Genomic DNA, 24,285 nt, shown 5'->3' with positions numbered 1-24,285 from the left:
AAACGTCACAAGTTCAAAAATGAATATGTCATTGAATTCTACGTGACAAAATAATTTAGAGATCGCATTTTTTTTCGATTCTGGCGCTGGATTTTGAGGGTGGAGCTAAATAAAAAGAAACAAATGAAATACGCGTTAGCCAAATGGAAACGTACCCAGTGTTAATAACGAGACGATCCCATTGGCCTTTGACGTCCTCCTCCGTTGGCTGTTGCGTCACGTACAAGCCGTCAAACTCGAGTCTTCGGGCCACTTCCTTCTCCCGTTTAAAAATCACGAGCGGGACCTGCCGAGAGCGTGCTTGGAATTAACGCCCCGTGGTGTGTTTGCCAAATGGAAAAGCAAAAATTGCCACTTCAGGCCAATGTGATGAAGTGTTTTGAAGCAACCCACCTTGAGGCGGTAGTAGCCTAAAATGCAACAGGAGGAGGTGAGCGTGTGTGCCACGGCTAGGAGGTGAAGCGATGGCTCCATGTAACCGCTGCTTTCTTCTAAAATGAAATCAACTTCATCCTTGGCGGATGCGTCAACTTGCTTTTGGGGGGACGTTGGCAAGGAGACCACCTGGAAGGAAAGAGGAATTGGTGCCCCATTAACATGAAAATGTAATCCATTCCAGGATTGATATCGTATTTTCCTGACTATAAGTCGCACCTTTTTTTTCATTTTTAGACAAGTGTGACTTGTTTTTTTTCTCTCTTTTTCTAACCACCGACAGCCTGTTATATTTATTTTAGTTTATAGTTATCTAAAAAAGTGTTGTGTTAACAGATGCCTATTTAAGATGTTGTTTTGCATTTTATTATTGCGACTCTAAGGTATGTTTGTGCTCGGTTTTATGATGTAATAAAAAGTTGCCTTCCGAAAAAAAAAATGCAACTTTTATTTTTGTTCTTCATTGTGAATTTTTGGGAAAAATTAAGTAAAGCAGTTCTGTGTCAGTATAAATAAGCAACATTTTCATCCATTAAAAGTTCCTTTATACCAACCTTATAAAAAAGTAGGATGAAGTTGATTGCAAAGGTGACAAAGAGGGACAGCAAGCGCATGTTATAAAATGTCCTGGCGAAATAATTCTAGAAGAAAAAGAGAAAAAAAATCAGGAAATTGTCTCGAGCACAAAACGTCTAGTTTCTTTATCTTTTTTTTTCTTAATCTCACAAGAAGGGTCTTGCGATGAGCGCTTATCATCTCTCCGAAAGCCCAAAGCTGGCTTCCTGTTTCCTCCGATTTATGAGCCAGTCTCCTAGCCTCTTTCCGTTCGGCCTCCTTTGTCATCGTCTCCTCACGCGTTGCCCATCTGCGACAATACGAGGTCGTTTTTACCGATTAGGCGGTCGTGTGAATAGTTTCACGCCACGTTTGCATTTTCACGAAGCGAGCCCAATACTTTTCTGCTTCCGGCGACATCTCTTCATCTTTCTCCTCTCTGTCCATGTGAATCTGTTGAAAAGAGTTGTTTGAATCAACCGCGAATGAGAGCAGATGGCACGAACACCTCGATAATTCTTCAAAATAAATACCGCCCCCTGTTGTCCGTCAAAGAAAGTCGAATCGACGTGTCCAATCGGCGGTTCGGCATGGCTTCTCGCCAGGTCTGGCCTCGCCAGTCTGTAACCTTCTCCGTCCCTTCTCACTTTGAGCCCAAAGATGTCAGAGAGGACGTCCGTCTCTCCGGTGGAGCTGACAGCGTTTGCCAGCTTGCTCTCGCGCCGAGAAACAAACGCGTCAGAGCGCTTCCTCGGCCGGTGTGCGGCGGTTGCTCCCTCCGCGACCTCATCCAGCGTGGGTTCGAGAAAACCTCCGAACAAGTCCGCCACGGTCATCCTTTTGGCTTCCTCGACAAGTCCGCTGTTAATAAAAGCCACGTAGAGCAGGTGGACGGCGGCGTTGACCAAATGCCGAACGCACCAGAACGCCGTCGCGAAAGGGAATCCGAGCAGGGCGACAGCCGACAGAAGGATTTCCCACTTGGTGAGAGCGCGAAACTTTTTGAGAGACGTCAGTAAGAAAAGGAGTCCCTCCTGGCCTCCTTCTAAGCCCGCCTCCTCTTCGCCGTGTCGTTCCGCGCCGTCCGAGCCGGAGATCTGGGCCGCCAGCTGCATCTCGAAGATGGTGTCTTCGCAGAAGTTGACAAACATCTCCATCTTCTCCTTTTCGCCGCCTTCGTTGACCACGTCGAAAATGAACTGTCGCTTGGATTCCTTCACCTGAGGCTTCTCCCACTGGGCGCGACTGGATTGGCTGATTTCAAAGTAGACGCGTTCCATGCGTTTGCCGCCGCCCAGGATTTCGATGCGGCCCAGATGAGGGCCGAAGTAGGTCAGGACGCATCGGGCCAGCTCCGAGAAGGACCTCAGCCTGGAGTCGTTTGGCATGTGCTCGCTCAGATTGGTGAGCAGGACGGCGATGCTGAAGCCGATGTCTTTGGCCGGCTCGTGGAAGCGATCGGCGAAGGCCCGGTAGTCCAGGATTTCGCCCTCGTCCGTCTCAACGCAGGAGAGGAGGAATTGAGTCTCGGACTGCGAGAAGCGCTTGGAGAGCTCCGTGGCTTTCTGGAACTCCTTCCTGGAGATGCAGCCCTTCCGGTCGGGGTCGAACTGGTGGAAAATATCCGAACCGGTCAGGTCTTTCAGTTTGAGGAACATGTCGAAGAACTTGAGGATCATCTCCACGTTGCTTGAAGATTCCACCAACATGTCTACCATCTGCTTTCCGATGGTTCCGTTGACGACGTTACCTGTGAAAAGAGCATTTTACGTTTTGAATGGTGATGTTCGGCAGCCTAGTTGGGGATTAGGACCAACGGAATGGAGATTATTTCATTTCGTTTTGTTCAATTTGGTTGTATTTTGACTTAAGCAGAGTTGTTCTAAATCTGTACTGTGTTTAGTCAACATGAATATGAAGAACATTTCATCTTAAGTCATTATTTTAGCCGTTATATTTGACTACAGTGTTCATTCATTCGTCTTCTGAATGGCTTTACTCCATGACGGGGGGTGCTGGAGCCTATCCCAGCTTGCAACAGGCAGGTACAGCCTGAACTGGTTGCCAGCCAATTGCTGGGCATTGAAATGGAACTGTGGATTACAAAAAGATTAAACATACACTCCAAAGGGATAAAACATCCATCCATCTCAGGCTTAAATGATAACTTTTTCCACCTTTTTTGAGGAGCTCTATTTCTTTTGAGTCATTAGCGTAAGGCAAACCTTCTAGCATGGAGAGCAAGAACACAACCATGTCCTTTTGTAAGTCCATGAGCTCTTTCAGTAGTTCTATTTGTCTTGAATCCTGGACAAAAAAAACAAGTACAACATTGAGACCATTGCGCAAATTCAAAGTGCGAAAATATGAATAGACAAACCTGCGACAGTTTCATCTGCATATGAGCAAAGACGTGAAGGAATCCGACCACGGCATCCCAGAGACGACTGTGAGCCAGACTCTGTTGGTTTCCATTGCACGGGCCCTGCGGGTAAACACAACCGGAGGGAGAACCCGCATTACAAATGAGGACACAGATGCCGCCAATCTTTGAAGAAATGGAAACCCACTGACTTGTATGTATTCGGTCAACGTGTTGAAGACCTGCTTGGCCACTTTGATCGCTTTGGAAAAAATGCCTTGCCCCTGGGCGTCGATGGCATTCTTTCCCGAATAGTACCAGTAAAAATCACTAATAGACTCCTGGCACAAAAATTAAGCATGGTGAGAATTCAAGCCTTACGGCTATGTGGTGTGATTTATTCACATTTACCTGAATTCTTAGTACATAATCCACGGTAGAAATTATAATATTGACTGTGGTGTTGTTGCCTGTCTGTGTTCTCAGGTAATTCTGGAAATCTAACAGGAAATTAAACGTGAGGCTTGAGAACGAGCCATCTTGAATTGACATTTGCGTTCATCTCAACACTTGAGAAATATTCAAAATGTATCAAAGAGGTGAAATAATCTGCACGGGTTGATCAAAATGTATCAAAGAGGTGAAAAAATCTGCATGGGGTTGATCAAAATGTATCAAAGAGGTGAAAAAACGGCATGGGGTTGATCAAAATGTGTCAAAGAGGTGAACAAATCTGCACGGGGGTTGATCAAAATGTATCAAAGAGGTAAAAAATCTGCACGGGGTTAATCAAAATGTGTCAAAGAGGTGAACAAATCTGCACGGGGTTGATCAAAATGTATCAAAGAGGTGAAAAAATCTGCACGGGGTTGATCAAAATGTATCAGAGGTGAAAAAATCTGCACGGGGTTGATCAGAATGTATCAAAGAGGTAAAAAATCTGCACGGGGTTGATCAAAATGTATCAAAGAGGTGCAAAAAATCTGCACGGGGTTGATCAAAATGTATCAAAGAGGTGATAAAATCTGCACGGGGTTGATCAGAATGTATCAAAGAGGTAAAAAATCTGCACGGGGTTGATCAAAATGTATCAAAGAGGTGAAAAAATCTGCACAGGGTTGATCAAAATGTATCAAAGAGGTGAACAAATCTGCACAGTGTTGATCAAAATGTATCAAAGAGGTGAAAAATCTGCACGGGGTTGATCAAAATGTATCAAAGAGGTGAAAAATCTGCACAGGGTTAATCAAAATGTGTCAAAGAGGTGAACAAATCTGCATGGGGTTGATCAAAATGTATCAAAGAGGTGAAAAAGCACAATAACCTGAGTTGTGTCCTTCGCAAAGCAGCTGTAAGAAACGGAACAAGTCGCGGGTTAGTTCTTCATCCGGCATCACCTTCTCCGCTGGGGGGGAAAGGGGATGAGAGGTCAAAACAAATCCGCGGGTGAACGCCGGCGACAGCTTTCCATGGCGATTCCTCTCACCTGCACGCTCGTCCGTGGACATGCTTAATCCCTGGGCTTTGTTCTGCCTTTCAAATGAGTTTAAATCCAGTACACTGGGGAAACATACATACAAATTGAATCTTTGAATCCGTGCAAAGTGATTGACATCCTGTTGACCCACCTGCATGACTGCATGAGTCCCGCCATGCTCTGGAAGAAGCCGACATCTTGTTTTTCTCTCAGGTAATCCAACATTTTCTATTCACAACAGTACAATGTCGGTATATAGGAAGGAAAACTGAATATGAAATGCAATATGTCGTCTTTCGACCGGGAAAGTAAAGTTGAATGATATCATTTTTGTGCAAGTTTGCACCTGCTGAACGCTGGCGTTTCCTCCATTGAGAACAGCAATTCCCAGCTTGAGTGTTGGAGCAATCATGCAGCCCAAGGTCCCTGATTAGATGCCAAATGATCACAATCAGAGAAGGTAGCACTCACTCGAAAAGCACATCGTGACTAGCGTGGAGCTAAATGCAACCTCAATGGGAGCACGAATTGGGTCCCAAAAGAAAAAGCTCTTACCTTTGCTGGCACTAATGCTTTGGAGGACCATCTCAGAAGCTCCACGTTGATGCAAACGGGCCTGCTGGTACAACAACCTCTGCTTGTCCATCTCTTTCTCCTGAAATACAAACAGGATTCATATTTCATGAGTTTTTTTAATACTATGCTTGGATCTGAAAAAAGAGTATCAGTGTAGGGTATTGATATTTTGGAAGTATTTTGGTCTGTAATCCAGTAGTGTGTTTCAGTGTCGTCATGTTGTTTGGCTGCTAGAAATCCAACCACTAGGCAAGCTTCTCTTTAAAAACTTAAAATGGTAACAACATCTCGCCTATAATATTTTATAAACGGAGCATTTCTTCAGAGAGCACCAACAGGGCTCAATTTTTATACAGAAAAATGTGATTTTATATATAATTTATGGTACTCGGACGTTTCGTCGAAAGACGTTTGGTTCCCGGACGTTTGGTACCCGGACGTTTGGTCGACCGGACGTTTGGGCGCCGGGTTGTTAGTGTTGAAACCAGCTCTCAAAATTATAATCATGAGAGAGAGAGAGTGTGTTTAATATCTAAATATCTAATATCAAAATATCAACCGTAATCTCTCTATCATAATTTGACAGCGAGCGAACCCGGCGACCAAACGTCCGTTCTACCAAACGTCCGGTCGACCAAACGTCTGGGGACCAAACGTCTTTCGACGAAACGTCCGGTCACGATAATTTATACATAGAGGCAGTGGATTGGTATCGGCAAAACGTGAAAAAAATTCCGATCGGAAGTAAAGGGGCGCGGAATACCCTTAATTATACTAATCAAATAAATGTAAGAGCTGCCATCGTAAACGTGAACTCACTTCAAAACTTTGCACTTCCTGCTGCTCCTCTTCGTCGTCTTCTCTATGGCAGCTCTGCAAGGTGAAAAAGATGACGAAAATAAATGAACAATTCGACAATGACAACCGAGTAATTGCATAAGCGCTGAAACCAAATTCTCAAATATAATTAATACAAGACACACATCACCCCAAGGACTCAAAAACAATTAAAAAATCCGCCGACGTGATCTCATCTTTGTCTCTTACCTTGGCCATGATCTCCACGTAGGCAACGTAAAGCCAGTCGTTTTCAAGATCACTTTAGAAGGGAAGACAAATGAGATCATATCAATTGAGAAAATGTATCATTGCATAATCCTGTATCTTAAAAACAACCTCCTCTCCGTCAAGGCGCTGCAAGTGAAGAGCGTGATGACCTGGAGGAGCGGATCGATCTGTTTGGCATCCTCGTTTTTCTCCTCTCGCCGTCCTGCCGTCAGCTCCATCGCACTGAGCTTCTATGAAAATATTGGGTGTTTTATTTTTTAATGCTACACATTCATTATGAATATAAACCTAACCCCATACCCTAAAACTAGTAGCCCAAAGTTTGGCATCACTCACGGCTAAATCCTCCACAAGTTTCTCTTCCAAAGTCTGCTCCTCAGCTGATATCCAGGATTTATTGTAGCCTTGGAGGAACAGGTTGATGGCTCGGTGCCTAGGTGGTCGCAATGAAAATTCAGGGGACCGTAAATACAAAACTAGGAAGATGTTTGTGTACGGTAAGGCAAATAGATTTAAAAATCACATCACAGAAGGGATTAATTATTTTGTCATGTGTTTTCATAAGCCAGGAACTGATTTTTGGTAGTACTTTATTACAGTAACAGTAGCAATGAAATTTCAGGGGACCATAAACACAAAACTAAATCGCATCACAGAAGGGATTAACGCTCCTTTTGCCAAGTAAGGGGTCTTATTTTGTCAAGTGTTTTCATAAGCTAAGGACTGATTTTTAGTAGTACTTTATAACAGTAACAGTAGCAACGACCTATCGGGGGACCGTAAACACAAAACTAGATAGATGTTTGTGTACGGTAACTCAAATATATTTAAAAATCACATCACAGAAGGGATTAACGCTCCTTTTGCCAAGTACCATATTTTTCTATTTAATATTTAATATTTAGTATATTAAACGGCAGGGGTATATTAAATGGCGCACAAACGGGAAGGTACGATCCACTACGCACTCTTTATGCCGTGACGGGGTGTGCATCAATGTTTTGCAGACTAAAACTACTTACTGCTCAGATTAAAACGATTTACTGATGAATAAAGTCTGACTTGGAATTTTAATGAACTTAAGTATCTATAATTATGCCCCCATGAACACCATACAAATCTTACCAAAAAAGCTGAGTTGCCATTTAATATACCCGGGTATATTAAACGGCAGGGGTATATTAAACGGCAGGGGTATATTAAATGGCGCACAAACGGGAGGCTCAAAAAAGCAAAAATCATTTAATATACCTGGGTATATTAAACGGCAAAATACGGTAATGGGTGTAATTTTGTCGTGTTTTCATAACCCAAGAACTGATTTTTGGTAGTACTGTATTACAGTGGCAATGACCTATGGGGGGACCGTAAACACAAAACTATGAATATGTTTGTGCTCGGTAAGGCAAACAGATTTAAAAATCACATAAGCGATTAAAGCTCCTTTCGCCAAGTAATGGGTGTTATTTTGTCATGTGTTTTCATAAGCCAAGAACTGATTTTCGGTATTTTATTACAGTAGGAATGACACATCAGGGGACCGTACACACGGTACTAAGAACATGTTTGTTCACGGGATGGCGAATAGATTGAAAAATCACATCACAGAAGCGATTAAGGCTCCTTTTCCCCGAGCAATGGGTGTTTATTTTGTCATGCGCTTTCATAACCCAAGAACTGTTGATTTTTGGTACTTTATTACAGCGTTTGTTACCTCGGGAGGTTGTAAAGAGGGGCCATTCTTAGACAGGCCACTACGGCTTGCTTCCTCTGTTTGGATAAGACTTTGTGCCATGACCCTTTTTTATGCCGGTGTGGATGTTCCACCTGGACATAAAAATCAAGGAAAGATAAGGAGAAACCGGTTGGCTGCTTGTAAAACCATAACGATAAGTAGCGAGGGGACAATTTACTCTTCCGAGTCTTGAACTCAAGGCTGTCACTTCATAAAATATAATAGCTTTTTACTTTGATATAACAAAAAAAAGGTGCAGCTACCTGATCGAGGTAATGGAGGACTCGGGCAAGTTGCAGGATCTGGTCCGCGGCCGTCTCCAAATCCACATTGGGACCCTGTGGACTCTGTCCTTGTGAAGTATGCAAGTTTGTTGGTGGCTTCTCATAGAAGGCAAAAACAATGGCAAAGATATTTCAGGTGTTTCACAGTAAAATACTTTTGGAAATAGCGCACAATGGTGAACACAATAAACAAACGATGACTGCATGCGTAGCGCCTCTCTGGAATGATGACAAATTCCATTCACGGCGTCATGGAAGAATGGATTTTACGGGCAACAAGACCATCCCAAAGTCTAATTAACAGCACTCTTGTCGCTTGAATTAAAACTCGCGGCTACCCGTGCGTGTCAGGACGCATGCGGGATGTCAGCAGAATGTACATGCACTTCTGTGAAGAGACAGAAAGAACCCTCAAGCCCAAGTGGGTGGGAGCATTGTGTACACAAAAACAAATGCATGCAGCAAAATCAAAGTCGGGTGGAGGCACTATGTTCAAAACAAGAACGGCACTCTTTACCTGAGCGTGAGAATGTAAAAGATACTTATATACACGGTCATGAATCTCATCTTCGGGTTTCCTCTGAGGGAAGCAAACAAGTTTGAATGAATAGATTTGAAAAGGGAAGTTTTGTTTATCACATTTCATCAGTGATCTCAAAACTCGACCACTGTCACAATGCAAAAAAATGTACATAGCTCGAAGATAAATCGCTAACACACTCCTCCTACGGATCCCAAGGGAGCTTGGTGTGAACAAGTTTTTGGTTTTGAGAAGTCCAGCTGCAAAGCGTAGTGACCTTGAAGTTGTTTCGGTTAACTTAGGAGCGAGCATTACTCTTGCGAGAGATGTATTAAAAATGACTTTTTTAATGTCAATAACTCTAAAATAAAGCAAAGCGTTCTTCATTGCAAGCCAATATATATAATGATTAATATTCCTAAATAAGCAAAGCGTTCTTCATTGCAAGCCAATATATAATAATGTAATCAAATAATAACCCTAACAGACGGTAACGAAGGGGGCGGAGCTTTTGCGAACCCAGTTTCTTTTCGCCTTTGCTTTGCAAACTAAAAGGAATTTTTGGTGCGACAACCCAATTTTACGGTCATTGTTTTTGAGCACCTCATCCCTCCAGTCCCCCAGGAGGCCCCGCCCCCCGTGCCCCAAGCTCCGCCCTTGTCCAACAATTGACAGCAGCGTCCCTAATCTTTTCCGACACGTGTGGTCACTAAATATTGAGTCGAGGGCTAACGAACTAACCTCACGTGTCTCGTTTTATAATTATTTTTCTATCCATGCCCGTGATTGTCCCCAAAGGAGACATTTGATGATACTAAAGCTCTTTAACCATTGACAATTTAAACGCCTAAAGATTGACTACATATTGCTGTAAGCGTGCCCAATTATAGAAAAAATTCGCCCGGCTTGCTTTATTTCCAAACCGATCTATAGTAGAATAATAGCCATCATTCCCCATGCAGCAATCACTTAGCATGGTGCCCACATTTTTGTCCACCAACCTGAGCAAAAGCACTCTTGGCTGACATAATGAGACTCTCGTTGGTGGAAAAACAAGCCCTCAGTCCCACCGGGAGAAGTCGCTTGACGGAAGCCACAATCAGGGAAGTGTGTGTGGAATAACGATCGCCCTTCCTCTTCATCCTTCTTTTCTCAAAGTCGAGCTGTAAATCCAACCCCGACGTGAATATTATGCTTCATTGATGAGATGCGGCTTTGAACCGAGGCTCACCTTTGATGTGTTGTCGTTGACCAAGAAGGCCAAATTGTTGATTTGGTTTTGAACCACGTAATTCTGTTCCTCCCACTTGAAATTCTGTGGCGTGTCCGCAAAAAAGTGACGAGTCAGGCGGACGTTTCATGCAAACTGGCAAAAAAGACAAGGTTTTTCGATCTCACGTGAGATTTGGCCCAGAATATGAAGACCTCGGCCACCATGTTGAATAACTGATGTGCATCGGGATTTGACTGTTGCTGCCAAAGGGCCCTGAAACAGATTGACAAAAAAATCAAAAATGAAAAAAACATGCAAGAAAGGAAGCAGGGTAAAACAAAGAAGCATGAAATTGAAATATTTCAGTTTTGTCTTTTCTCCGGGGGGCCGTTTTCCTGTTGTAGGAAATGGAAACTCACACAGTTGAACAATTAAGCCTTCACGTGAGCCGTTATTGCTCCCTTAGCAAACACGCTCAGTGCGGGTTCACATTAGTGCATCATTGCCCTCACTTTTCTTGGTGATTATCATTTTTATGACAGCGTTTAAAAACTTTAGCAAGGAGGTATTGATTTATACAACAGTGCTTTTCTACATCCACGGGCCATTTTGGCAAATCTTACCGATTGGAGTCCACAAAGGGAATAAGGAGAGGATAGAAAGCGTAAAGGTCTCGCACGAGAGCGCTGAACTTCTCCTGCATCTGCATTTCTGCTTCCGACGTGGCGAAATCTTCGGCTTTCATTCGCTCCTCCTCCAACAGCACATGCTCCGCCCTCTTTCTCAGCTTATCCATGAGAGGAAGGTAGTGGCTGGTCAGGAGATCAACGCTGGCTTTGCTGATGATTTGCTGGGAATGGACTGAAATGGGAATGGACTTTTCAGGTGAAATTTCTCAAGTACCTAAACATTGACCGGTTGTGGGAGGTCAACTGAAATCCGACTATAAATCTCATCTCATTTTCTGAACTGCTTTATCCTCACTAGGGTCGCGGGGGGTGCCTATCCCAGCTGACTTCGGGCCAGAGGTGGGGGACAACCTGAATTGGTGGCCAGCCAATCGCAGCCGACTATAAATGTGACATTTAAAGTTCATCCTGAAATGTAATGACATTTTTTGAATTTTTGGGGAGGATTGAAATTTAATATACCCAGTTATATTAAATGATTTTTGCTTTTTTGAGCCTCCTGTTTGTGCGCCATTTAATATACCCCTGCCGTTTAATATACCCGGGTATATTAAACGGCAACTCAGCTTTTTTGTCAAGATTTGTATGGTGTTCATGGGGGCATCATTATAGATACTTAAGTTCATTAAAATTCCAAGTCAGACTTTATTCAGCAGTAAGTAGTTTTAACCTGAGCAGTAAGTAGTTTTAGTCTGCAAAACGTTGATGCACCCCGTCACGGCATAAAGAGTGCGTAGTGGATTGTACCTTCCCGTTTGTGCGCCATTTAATATACCCCTGCCGTTTAATATACCCGGGTATATTAAATGGGGGGGTATATTAAACAGCAAAATACAGTAAGCACGGCAGAATGCCAGCAAGTCTGAACTATCACTTGGTTGGGCTCTTGCCTGAGAAAAGTGCACTTTGTGGAGAAGCACCTTCAATTTCGTCATACGCAGCTGGGTATGATGACAATTAGGCTTTTGTCTAGTCAATGATGATGACAAGCCTAAGTCTGATTTTATTTATTTATTTTAATTCATTTTCTGTTCGCAGGGGGTGCTGGAGGCTATCCCAGCCAACTACGGGCAGTAGGCACCCTGAATTGGTTGCCCGCCAATCGCAGTGCACAAAGAGACAGACTACCATACACATTCACACTAATAATTTAGTAGAGTGTCAAACCAGCCTGGCGTACGTGTTTTTTGGATGTGGGAAGAAAACCGGAGTACCTGCAGAAAACTCTCACAGTCTCAGGGATAACATGCAACCTCCACACAACCGGGGAATGAACCCTCCATCCCAGAACTTCTAACCACTCACTCACCGGGCCACCCTCATTGTAAAAAACTTTTGGTAAATTATGAGCAGGAAAATGTCCCTTACCTGCGAGCTCCTTCATCCAGTCGCCCTGGCTGGCACCCACGTGGTTGCGGATAATGCCGAGGATGTGCCCGAGCAGCTCGCTGGCGTGCCGAGGCGTGACAGAGTTGAGGACCGTGCCGTCATTACACCAACGGGACACGTAAGCGCACAGCATTGGCAAGGTGACGTCGGTGACGTGGACGTAGCGAGTCTGCCGGGCGGCGGCGCCGGCGCTCGTCAACTCTTGGGCTTCCGCCATGGCTTGCTCCAGGGAGGGCAGAAGGCGGCACATTTGTTCCAGGTCAACTGGCAAGCCCAGGTCTAACAGAAAAATGACATAAGCAAAAAAACGAAATATGGCAACTTCATTTTCCAAATAAAATAGCGTCTATTTTTTGAATGGATTACCGACCGACTCTTTCGGTGATGCTCATCGTGTTGTAAATGGAATAAGGGTTGCTTTGATTGACGGCCGGCTCCAGGAAGCATACGGGAAAAGCAGCAGTCAGCGCTGCCAGACAAGAACCTGCTGCTGGCCTCCATCTGGAGGCAAAAATCCCTTTACACATAGACCTTCAATCTATTTTTTATGGTGCTTATCCCTGCAGGGTTGCGCGTTTGAACTGGAGACTCTCTCATCTGACTTTGGGCAAGAGGTGGAATACCTGTCATTCACATCAACAGATTATTTTTTTCAATGAACGTGATATTTTTTTTTACCTGGAGAAACTCTTAAACAAACAAGCCAAGTCCAGAGAATTGAACCTTAAACTGTGAATGCGACCGCGAATGATCAATTGCAGAAATCGTCATTGTTTACCTTAGATCAAGGGTGTCAAACTCGGGTTGGTTCGCGGGCCCCAATAACATCAACTCGATTTCATGTGGGCCGGACCATTTTAGATATTTAGATTTTTTTTAAATTGGATTATAAGAACTGGATCAAAACCCCTAAATATTCATTTTTTTAATAGATATAAAACTGTTTATTTGAAGTTTTTTTTTCTTAGTAAGGGAAAACATCTAATAATCATTTGTTTTTCATTTCAAATGGAAACAATTTTTTTAAAATTATATTCAATATTAAAGTGCAAAACCGAAAATATTTTTATATATTTATTTTTAGATTTTGCAAAATGCTTTTTGAACTAAAAACACAAAAGAAAAAAAATGGATTAAAAAATTGCAACGATTGATTTTAAAAAGGGGGAAATCAGGAAATGTAATGTACATCTATAATCATTTGAATTTGATCCTAAAACAGAAAGTCGGCACTCATGATTTACTTTCTCGGGCCGCACAAAATGATGCGGTGGGCCAGATTTGGCCCCCGGGACACCACTTTGACACCAGTGCCTTCGATAGACTCAAAATCAACATGCCTCCTTCCGGAACCACGGTATAGAAAATTTCTGAATTGAAAACATGGCAATTGATTCATTTACTAATTCCAATTGACAAAGGGCACGTCACGAAGAGCTCCAAATAAGAGCTCCAAAGCTAATAGCATTCCCGTCACTCATTGCAAATAACGACTGCAGCTTATTGCCACCGACCGGATTGGATAAAAAGCCAGTACCCCTCCACGTAGACACCGCCGCTGGTGCCGAGGAAATAAAGGCCGTTGAGGATCTTGTAACAGGACGCCTGCACGCTTCCCACTGGAAAAGACAAGGTGACACTTAAATCCTCATTCTCTAAGGACGGGGGAGGTGAAGGAAAGGTGAGCCTCCGCAATCACAGAAAAACCGACTAACGAGAAGACTGCTGATGCAGGAAATGGATGATCTCTGTGGAAGGTCATCGTATTAGCGAAGGAGACAATAGGTTGGGGCTGCTCTCTGACCATGACTGAGCCTTTTAATGGGAGCTGACTTCAAAGCTATGCAAAGCAGCTGCTAATCTCAGCGTGTTATGATTTTGCTCTATATTTGAATAGACCTTTTTGTGTCCTCTTGCGTTGGGGTGCTGTTGACTCAGGCATCCGGGATGTTTTTTTTTTGGCCTTGCCGCTTATGCCCAACTACATGATTTCTGCCCGATTTTAGCTCGCCGACAGAGACAGAGGTGACCACGTCTACGTAGTGGGACATCTGACGATCTGAAGTCTTTTCTGATCTGAAGTTTCTGAAGACTTGTCAGAAATGTTTCTTGTTTTGTCGCATAGTGTGACACAATCGTGTTCCAACGATTTTTTTTTTTACTTGGAGTGCGATGCAGGTAGCGTTTGACACCTACATTTCTTCCTCCATTTCGCGCTACATTACTGCATGCACCGATTTCTCCAAATTCTCAGAGCTCTTTGTGGATATTATGAATCATGCATGATCAAATCTTTGAATTCCTTGCTTGAGGAACAAGTTTGTGGATTAGCCTGTGCTGAACACAGTTACTACCTGTCCGAAAAAAATTCAAAGTCAAAGATTATTTGCTAAAAGAGCAAAGTTTGGACCTAAAACAGCTGGTCTTTGCAGTGCATTCAATTGAATATAAGTTTAACATGAAAGTTTAAAGTTGTGTGGATGCATTTGCATTTAAACTGCTTTGAAAATGTCTAGAAAATGAAGGGGGAAAAAACTCACCTAAGAGGTCAACACCATAGTTTTGGCTAACAAGGTGCTGGAAGAGGGACGTGAGCGTTGGGAGGAGGAAAGAAGATGTGTAATGAACAATTCTGGCCTCGTAATTATGACACTGAGCCAAAGAGGCCGAGGTCGCCGATACGTTTTCCGCAGTGGTCTCCAGATCGGATGCAGCCGCCTCAAAGAATGACCCCAGAGATCCCTTCACAGACTCTGGAGCCGACTTTGTCAATGTCCTTTTGGGAAAAGATAACCAAAAAGTCACGTTCCCATCATGGCTCATCATTCTGTAAGTCAAATATTGTTGTAAAAGAAGCCTTTTAAGTGGACAAAATGTGTCTGAGCTCCAAAAAAATAAGAAGAAGTCTACAATGTCCAGCGGTGTGATTGATTGTTTATCTAGAGGACATGTTCCCTGTGATTGACTGCCACCCAGTCCTGTCTCGCCTTCAAAATCCACTGGGATAGTCGTCAAGTGTGGCAAGTAATATTAAAAATGGATGGATGGATGGATGGTTGGTGAGAAAAGTGCTACCTGGCATCCAACGCCCGGGCCAAAACATGGAGGCAACTCCTGACCGCTGAGGTTTCATTTCCTGAAGGTTAAATGAAGCACAGAACAGATAGCAGGTGATAATGCAAAAAAATATATACATCAGTCCTAACCAGATATGCCTCAAAAACACAAAACCCAACGGCTTATTGCTGCACGATTCTTACCAAAGAGAAAGAGAGAGTGTCTTACGATAGCTGAAAGCTTACAAAAGAGGCTGCATGGGAGAAGGAATAAAAGCGAAGCCATCAGAATGAGGAGAAAGGAGTGAAAATATGAATGCAAAATTGTCCCACATAGATTTCACCTGCCTTGCGATCATTTCTTTTTCTTTTTTGGAGGAGCGGCTTCCTTTTGACTCCAAAGAAAGGGACACTGCTATGAAATAGAGCCAGTGGCTTTTCACATATTCTTCCAAAAGTGGAATGATGACCTGTAAATAAGCAAAAGAGGGTTTCATTCTGCCCCATTTTGGATCAAACTTTCAAATAATACTCGGCACAATCCGTCCTACCAACTTGAACCGACATTTTCTGGCGTTCAGGGCCAGAAAAAAATGGGCATATGTTTTATTTAACATTATTTTAAGGTGTTTTACTGGTTGACAGTGTGCTGAAATAGTGAGAAATAAATTATATAAGGATTCACGCAAACCCTGTTATTAGAGTTAAATTGGACTAATTTTAAACTTTGATTTAAAAAGTTAATTAAGCCTAGAACTGCTATTGACAGCAATAAACAGTCCCCTCTATTTCAAGTGGGAATCTCCATCATGTAGTGAAATAGATTTGAAACATTGTAAAGAAATACTTTGTAGTAAAGATGGTTAATCCAATATCGCTTTGCCTTCCCTAAATTTCGACGCAGATGGGCGTGGGAAACAGTAATCGATGGCGTGATGAGAATTGACACGCCCGCATGGATTTCTCTAAATAAATTATACAGCTACAAAGGATTATTTGGCGCTTGATTACCCATAGGAACCATTTACCCAAACTAATGAGATGATAGAATTGAACTAGTCTGTCAGTGTCAAGGGTAAAGACTCCACTTCAAAAATACAACTATTAAAATAAAATGTTAAAAAGCCACTGCATATGGTCAGCTCTAATTTGCATAAAATAATAATAAGCAAACCTTAAGGAAGAATTGAACAGGCTGCTGGTGTGACACTCTCTCCCCTTTAGAGGTCTGTCCTCTGGCTTGCATCACTTCTAAAAAATAAAAAAATAATAAAGAATACGCAATAGAAAAAAAAAACTACAAAGAAAGTGATAGAAGAAACTAATTTTCTGCCCTTTTGAATCAAGTACGGATGAATCAAATTAAAGTGAGTGTGCCCAGGGCAGGTTATACAATGTGGAAATGTCAATGCATACCATTTAATATCACATCTTAAATAATAATAATTAAATCTGTCAGAATTAGCCATACTTTGGTCTCAAAATGTATTTGTGATTTACGAACTACTGCTAGAAAAGTCAAAAAGCAAATAAATATTAGCACATAGAAACTTAAAGGTCCAGTATAGAATTAGTTCATGTATTAATTTGAATAAAAGTGTTACTTAAACCAAGCTCCAACATGTGTTCCTGAGCCTCTTCCGTGTAAGAGAGCAACCGCTGGAGTAGATTATGGCCAAAACCGTTGGCCGTGGCTGGGAAATCTAGATCAGTTTTCTTTCGATCCCTGCTGGAACAAAAATAAATCAATAAGTTCCTTATTTTCAAAAACCAAAATGAGACATTTTCTATTCAATTTTCAATTATCTCGCAATTTTCGGTAATGCGATGCCGCTTTACAAAAAAAATGGACAGAAAAAAATATGATCCAGTAAAAAATCCCGTTTATGGTGCGTAATAAGTTCCAAGACCTGTCGCAATAGTTTAATAACTGCGATGTAAGGACACGGTGGGTTTTTATGATGTCTATTTAATATGATTTGGACTATGGATTATTTGCCTTCTTGTTTATATTATTGTTCCTGCACTATGAATTTTTCATCTATTTTTGGCGGATCCAAGCCGCGATGCAGTGAATCCAACGTAGCGAGGTATTACTGCATTATTAATATACAGGGAATCCATCACGCATAATCATTCGGGGAGAGATTTTTGTCTCTTAGGGTGTTCAAAGTTATTCGTTCAAATGTTCGTTACTTTCGACATCAAGTTACAGCCATTTTGAATACCAAAATAAGCAAATGATTAACTAAATTGTCTATTAAAATGTGGAATCTCTCAACACGCAGTTCAAATATTGACGGTTAACTGTCAATTACTCCCAATTTTTTGTTGAAATTATGAGTTTCAGTGCATTTTCAAGCTCTTACTAAAGGCCGATTTTTTTCTCTCCTTTGGGAAAATTGTAAAAAAAAAAAGCCAATGTTGAGAGATGCGATCGCCACGCTGAAAAAATCATGAGGACAACCTCATCCATATTCCGATCCAAATTCCGAAATTGCTGGAACAAAAATAAATCAATAAGTTCATCATTTTCAAACACCAAAATGAGACATTTTCTATTCAATTTTCGGTAATGCGATGCCGCTTTACAAAAAAAAATGGACAGAAAAAAATATGATCCAGTAAAAAAATCTTGTTTATGGTGCGTCATAAATTCCAAGACCTGCCGCAATAGTTTAATAACTGCGATGTAAGGACACGATGGGTTTTTTATGATTACTCCCAATGTTTTGTTAAAATGATGAATTTCAGTGCATTTTCAAGCTCTTACAAAAGGCCGATTTTTTCTCTCCTTTGGGAAAATTGTAAAAAAAAAGCCAATGTTGAGAGATGCGGTCGCCAAGCTGAAAAAATCATGAGGACAACCTCATCCATATTCCGCTCCAAATTCAGGAATTTGCAGACGCTGGCCTCACCTCCACACCGTGTAGCCGTTGAGCTGGAGGAACTTGAGGACATCCTGGGCTCTATGTCGGAATCTGTTCTTTTCCTTGGCGCTCAGGTTGTCGTAGGGCACGAGGAGCGAGTGCCCGGATCCCCCTGAGGAGAGCATCGGGTCAAAAAAACAACACAATAAGCGAGCAACTCCACTCTAACTTTCTCTAGCCACATAATTGTACTGCAGTTTTTTTTTACGCCACTTCCAGGCCTGCTTCAGATGAGGTAGGAATGCAATAAAAATTCAGTTTGACTACTATTTCTCACAGTGACCTTTCAGAAAATGGCATGTGCTGATCAATCTTTCTTTTCTCTTTGGGAAACATTGCCTTTGCCCTCCTTCCTTTTTCCAGCCATGATAGACAGAGAGTTTGTCTTTTTTTCCCGTTTCTCTATTCCACTGAAAGAAGCCACAATGTTTAAGACAAGCACATGGAAATTGATTTTTTGGATCGCTAGAAACCGCTAATGCTAAATTGAAATCTAATTTGGCTTGGTGATTAAATTGTGCACCCACAAATGTTTGCGATCTGCATGGATAATCATTTTATGGGACCAGTGGTTAAATGAGACGCTGGTGAATTAATCAAAACTAGTCATCATTTGGAGTTTGGATACGCGAACAAACCCGACTCTGGAGGGTATCGAACCAAGTGTCGCAACATTTTGTGTCAACAATGAATCCATTGACTTCATCGCATATGCTTCAGCCATTCTAAAAAATTAAAACTCTATTTGGTATTTCAATGTGACATCACAATGGGGTAATTTGACTTGATAAGGCTAGCGACATTTTTTTATCCTTTCCTCATTTACACTGGCAGATAACTTTTATTAAGGTGCCTTTCTCATTATACAGTCATGTTCCATTAAAACAACTACCGAGTAGCAAGTCATTTTAAAAAGTCCCCTTTTAAAAAAAAAGTACATTGGAAATTTTGTCCTTGGGAACGTTGGAGGTGGGATTAAATGACGCTACATCAGATAATTTCAGATAGGTTTTAACATTGTTCTTTTATCAAATGGTGTGTTGTGTTATGGTGAAAATGCATCTGCTATCTGATAAAGTCACATTTCCAATGTAACATACCGATGCTATCGGACAGAGGCATTTTATTTGTTTCCTTTCACTGCAGTTTTGCCATTAAATGTAAATGACAATTTTATTGGTTATCTGAAATGAAGGAAAACCTCTGTCCATTCCCATTATAAATTGCATCCTTCACTTTTTCCCCATTGTGCCCAATAACAGACACACAGAATCTATTATGCCTAGTATAAAGTAACAAAGTAAAAATAAAAGAGAGGAGGAGAGTTATTAATAATGCTCTTTATCTTGGCAAAAAAATCAAAAAAACTTTGAACGAACTTCTTACAAGGAAAGATTTTGATGTTTTACAGATTGAACTCGGACCGCTCGGAAGATATCTTTCAAGTTCTACCACTGCAGAACAAGCACTTGCCTTGAGGAAAATGCTTAAAAGATTAAGAAATATACTTCCAAATTGCCCAGGGGTCCTTAATTAAGCTACCATTCATTCGCACAGAAACCAAGAAACACTGTTCCCTTCGGTTAGTACATTTGCTTCATAGTTTTGAAGAGAACCTTTCAATGTAGCGGGGATCGACTCCTTCGTGACCTTTGTGAGGTTTATTGACGAAAATGATGCACCCGTGGGTTTTACGCCAATTCTGGAATCGCCTCTATCAAGCGAGTATTATTTTCTACTTAGAATTTTAAAGTTTGTAGCCAGATCGACATGAAGTACCTTTATTCTCTTGCTGTAGTTTTTTCTTCTTGGCCCAGGAACTGTGGTAGTTTTCCGACAATTTTTCAGCCATAGCCTTGGAACAAAATTGACATGAAGTCTCAATAGATTAGGTTAGTTCAGGGGTAGCGAACCTATGGCTCGGGAGCCATATGTGGCTCTTTCGATAGGTGCATACGGCTCTGCTATAATGTGAAGTAAAATATGGTAACCGCTGTTTTTTCCATTAGATTCTTCTGCATGCATACTCCCATTGGTTATCATTGATTAGCAACAGCGCGACAATGTTGTCAAAAGATCTCAGAGAACGTTTGTACTTTAAAAGTGGTGACATTACGACAAATAGCACACATTTAAGTGTATTTTTCAATTTTAAATTTTGATTATGGCTCTCAAGGAATTAAAATTTGAAAATATTAATTGTTTATGGCTCTCTCCGTCAAAAAGGTTCCCGACCCCTGGGTTAGTTGGACAAAACTGTCATAGAAAGAAAAAAAACGTTATTACTCACACATTGATCCCATGATAAGGTGACGTTGCTTGTGTCAAAGGGTTTGGGGCTGAAGGTAGACGCCCCCTCAAAAGACAACTACGAGCAAGTACAAAATGTGTAAACGAGTCCGTGACGGCTTTTGGAGCGCAAAAAAACGACTTTGCGCCCAAAGCTGACAAAGTAAACGAACCAACCTGACCAGACTGTGAGATTTTCCTCGTGCAAGCGTGCAGCCCAAACGCGTCTCCTTGCTTGGTCCGCTCTATGGTCCACCCAAAGGCCATCATACTTTTTATGGTCTCCTTAATGGCCCAGCGGTAAGCCTCTTTGTCCTGCGCAGACGAGAAAATCCATGCAGAAATGCGGTGATTCCGATAAAACAATTCGACAACAGACGCCTTTGAATCACTGAATACAGAATTCAATTCCTTCGGGTCGGTTTGGTGATACCTTTTCAGCGAGAGCCCTGTAGGGCTTGAGGAGGGGGTGAACCTTGGTGTTCTCACATAGCTGCTCCCCGTGAACCCAGCCGTTGGCGAACTGACAGACAAAAGCCTCGTCTGTTCGTGTCCACCGTGAATTGTCAAGGAACGGACACCAAAGGTTGACGACTCTACCTTGTCTAGCGACCATTTCTCATGGGTATGTTCGGCGTATTTGTTCACGACGGGCTCCAGTCTCTCTGGCAAAGAAATGCTAAGGAAGAGATTACAGTAATCTACTGTTAATGGAGTCTTAGTCTCGAATTGGACAAAGTACGACTATTCGGTTAGCGTGTGGAAATAAAGAAACCTGGTCAGGTTCTTACGTACTTTGAGGTTTCGACGGGTTGCGGATCGAAGGTTCCTTCGCTGTTTTTGTCCATTTGGGATATGCAATGGGGGTCCAATCGGTCGGGGGGAAGCGCCTCCGACATTGCGCCCAGGCATTGGACGCACAGTTTGGATAATTCTGGCTCATATTGCTGCAAAGAACAAAAAAACACACACACACATGTCGAGCTATACGACCCATAATAAATGGCTCATTAGAAATGTACTGTATAGTAAAAAACGTAATTATATGGGTACTTGGAGCAAACAAAATGGAATGCCTTAATAATTCAGGCTATGTTTACAGACAATTAAAAATGATAATGAATGTTATTTTTCATAATGTGTCAGAAAGGTGGCATGTTTCCCATTAGATGAGGTTAGATGGTAAACATAATGTCGATTTTACTAAAGGAAAAAAGATAAATGAATGCAGCAAGAGAGGATTGAGAGTAGACGCTTTATGATTTGCTGTGTAAATAGAGCAGAAAAAAATGCATTACACTGATAATAAACCCACGTTTACAGCCGTAAAATTGGTTTTTGTAGTTCAATTCAAAAGGTGAGGAGGTCACTTTAGATCAAGGGTGTTAAACTCGGGTTTGTTCGCGGGCCGCAATAACATCAACTCGATTTCATGTGGGCCGGACCATTTTAGGATATAATATTTAGATTTTTTTGTTTTTAATTGGATTATAAGAACTGCATCAAAAGCCCTAAATATTCGTTTTTTTACAGATATAAAACTGTTTATTTGAACTTTTTTTTCTTAGTAAGGGAAAACATCTAAAAATCATTTCATTTCAAATGGAAACATTTTTTTTTAATTATATTCAATATTAAAGTGGAAAACCGAAAATATTTTTATATATTTATTTTTAGATTTTACAAAATGCTTTTTGACCTAAAAACACCAAAAGGAAAAAATGGATAAAAATTGCAATTATTGATTTAAAAAGGGGAAAATCAGGAAATATAGTATACATCTATAATCTTCATTTGAATTTGATCCTAAAACAGAAAGTTGGCACTCATGATTTACTCACTCGGGCCGCACAAAATGAGGCGGCGGGCCAGATTTGGCCCCCGGGCCGCCACTTTGACACCTGTGGTTTAGTTGATTCCACTGAAATATTACACAGTATGGATATACCTACTTAAATTAACACAAAATTAAGAAACGGACAAAATGTTTATGTATGTAGGCATTTGGGATTATTTTTTTTCATAAGGTTAAAAGCTCTGAATTCACTTTTTTGAATTGTAACAGCGAAAATAACGTTTTTAGTATACATTGCATGCAGAAACAAGACGTGAGGTGTCAGCGGTAAAATATTATTTTTAGTAGTCCAGGTAGTTCTCTCAAGACATTTTGACACGATTTCTGCCAGCCGTTTGATGTGAGGCAGATTTGGGCCAGGAATGTTCTTGCCAAAGTCATTCTTTGATGTTTTATGTTCGCTAAGACGAAATCTACGGGCCGTGGGGAGCCTTCAAGTCAAATATCATTTGGATGAGTGCTGAATTGTCTTTACCTTTTTTGTCAACGCCTTAAAAATGGTCCAGAACAGCTTCATGGATAAGTGGAGCTCTTCTTCGGAGGCCAGCGTCTGGTTCACCTGGGAGTAGTACTTGCATTTCTGCTCGTAGTGACTGCTCAAGAGCTGTGTATGGCAACCGTGAAGTGATGGTGAAGAAGAGATTTTCTCAAGGAGTGTTGGCTTTTTTTGTTGCAGTTACCTTTATTGGTATCTTGCTTTGCTCCGTTAGAGTAGGAACGTCAAAAGCAAGACGTCGGAGGAGAGGCTGCATCATGGCCGGGTGCAGTTTACTGAGAAGATAGATGCAAGTCACAGTAACCGTCCATGTTCTTCATGTCAAGTCCGATTTGACCAACACAATGTGAAAATTACGAGAGAAAAAAATCATATAACCAAGTTATGGCTCGGCCAATTCTGTTCTGAAACGTTCAAAGAAGAAAAAAAAAACAGTAATCCCTCGAATATCACGGGTATTGTAGACCAGACATGGGCGCGATAATCGAAAAACCGCAAAGTAGAATCACCCCTATTATTACTACATGTATCAAACTACATGTTTTCACAACTATATGAATATGTAGAAATAGGTCAGTTTAAATACAATAATATACTATCAATTTAATGAAATCCAAATCAACCCTTTTTTCCACTTTAATTGAATTAAAAGTTGATAAGCAAAAAACTAAATAAAATAATTGTACATAATTATTTTTTAATTATAAAATATGGAATTAAATTATTATATTACTTTGATCACAAGAGTTACACTAAAATACAAAATAAAATAACTCTTAAGATGCACTGTGGGTGAAAAAAAGAAGAAACTTTTTTTACACAATAGTTACTGCACCACATTAACTAGGCATGACAAATCACCCCGAACTGACTGATCATATAATTAGAGAATGAGAAATCTAATTAAGAATTGTCATTAGCAAAATGTAGATCAAATATACCAGTCGGTAATTAGAAAACGATATCCGAATGATGGCGAAACGTTGATGCATGACAAACAAGGACGAAAAACAAGGAGACACAGCAGATTGTAGTCCTTTGACTTTTGCTACTTGCTATCAGGAATTGCCACGCCTATTTCTGACACAACACACACACACAAAATCCAAAAACAAGAAGATCGTACTACCTGCACACGGCCAACAAACAATCCTCTGTCGTCTCTCTTTGGGCCTTGGTTAAACTCGACGCCTTGGAAAGACCGTATATCGCCTGGATAAGCGAATCCATCAGGGCAGAGTGGTCCTCCAAACCGTGGAGGAGGCGGGAACATTTGGTGATGAGCGGAAGCATGGCAGCGCACAGGTATCGGTTCAGGGCCAAGGCCATGTCCGTGGATCCAAAATCATCCTGGGA

At 41.5% G+C, this 24,285-nt stretch overlaps 1 protein-coding gene across 1 annotated transcript in view; it reads right to left on the bottom strand.

The window, feature by feature from the left end:
- The window catches only part of ryr2b (ryanodine receptor 2b (cardiac)), a 57,097-nt gene that overhangs the window by 6,405 nt on the left and 26,407 nt on the right, over nt 1-24,285 (bottom strand). Inside the window, exons 50-94 of the mRNA XM_077613589.1 lie at nt 24,059-24,279; nt 23,114-23,204; nt 22,909-23,037; nt 21,374-21,525; nt 21,179-21,257; nt 21,012-21,101; nt 20,756-20,893; nt 20,580-20,657; nt 20,069-20,144; nt 18,278-18,401; nt 16,970-17,085; nt 16,534-16,610; nt 15,708-15,829; nt 15,564-15,613; nt 15,379-15,439; nt 14,844-15,079; nt 13,841-13,922; nt 12,674-12,804; nt 12,283-12,582; nt 10,849-11,086; nt 10,411-10,498; nt 10,244-10,327; nt 10,014-10,175; nt 9,010-9,438; nt 8,472-8,588; nt 8,188-8,300; nt 6,810-6,906; nt 6,582-6,703; nt 6,453-6,504; nt 6,225-6,278; nt 5,385-5,484; nt 5,176-5,255; nt 4,981-5,057; nt 4,839-4,912; nt 4,677-4,757; nt 3,764-3,852; nt 3,565-3,693; nt 3,371-3,475; nt 3,216-3,297; nt 1,524-2,740; nt 1,391-1,443; nt 1,162-1,300; nt 990-1,076; nt 394-564; nt 156-286 (exon numbers count right to left, since the gene is read on the bottom strand). Of these exons, the coding sequence (XP_077469715.1) occupies nt 156-286; nt 394-564; nt 990-1,076; nt 1,162-1,300; nt 1,391-1,443; nt 1,524-2,740; nt 3,216-3,297; nt 3,371-3,475; nt 3,565-3,693; nt 3,764-3,852; nt 4,677-4,757; nt 4,839-4,912; nt 4,981-5,057; nt 5,176-5,255; nt 5,385-5,484; nt 6,225-6,278; nt 6,453-6,504; nt 6,582-6,703; nt 6,810-6,906; nt 8,188-8,300; nt 8,472-8,588; nt 9,010-9,438; nt 10,014-10,175; nt 10,244-10,327; nt 10,411-10,498; nt 10,849-11,086; nt 12,283-12,582; nt 12,674-12,804; nt 13,841-13,922; nt 14,844-15,079; nt 15,379-15,439; nt 15,564-15,613; nt 15,708-15,829; nt 16,534-16,610; nt 16,970-17,085; nt 18,278-18,401; nt 20,069-20,144; nt 20,580-20,657; nt 20,756-20,893; nt 21,012-21,101; nt 21,179-21,257; nt 21,374-21,525; nt 22,909-23,037; nt 23,114-23,204; nt 24,059-24,279 (6,524 nt within the window). The remainder of the gene's footprint in view (nt 1-155; nt 287-393; nt 565-989; nt 1,077-1,161; nt 1,301-1,390; nt 1,444-1,523; nt 2,741-3,215; nt 3,298-3,370; nt 3,476-3,564; nt 3,694-3,763; nt 3,853-4,676; nt 4,758-4,838; nt 4,913-4,980; nt 5,058-5,175; nt 5,256-5,384; nt 5,485-6,224; nt 6,279-6,452; nt 6,505-6,581; nt 6,704-6,809; nt 6,907-8,187; nt 8,301-8,471; nt 8,589-9,009; nt 9,439-10,013; nt 10,176-10,243; nt 10,328-10,410; nt 10,499-10,848; nt 11,087-12,282; nt 12,583-12,673; nt 12,805-13,840; nt 13,923-14,843; nt 15,080-15,378; nt 15,440-15,563; nt 15,614-15,707; nt 15,830-16,533; nt 16,611-16,969; nt 17,086-18,277; nt 18,402-20,068; nt 20,145-20,579; nt 20,658-20,755; nt 20,894-21,011; nt 21,102-21,178; nt 21,258-21,373; nt 21,526-22,908; nt 23,038-23,113; nt 23,205-24,058; nt 24,280-24,285) is intronic.

This window comes from Stigmatopora argus, chromosome 11 (assembly GCF_051989625.1).
Source record: "Stigmatopora argus isolate UIUO_Sarg chromosome 11, RoL_Sarg_1.0, whole genome shotgun sequence".
NCBI classification, from domain to species: Eukaryota; Metazoa; Chordata; class Actinopteri; order Syngnathiformes; family Syngnathidae; genus Stigmatopora; species Stigmatopora argus.
This window is presented reverse-complemented; position numbering and strand designations above follow the sequence as displayed.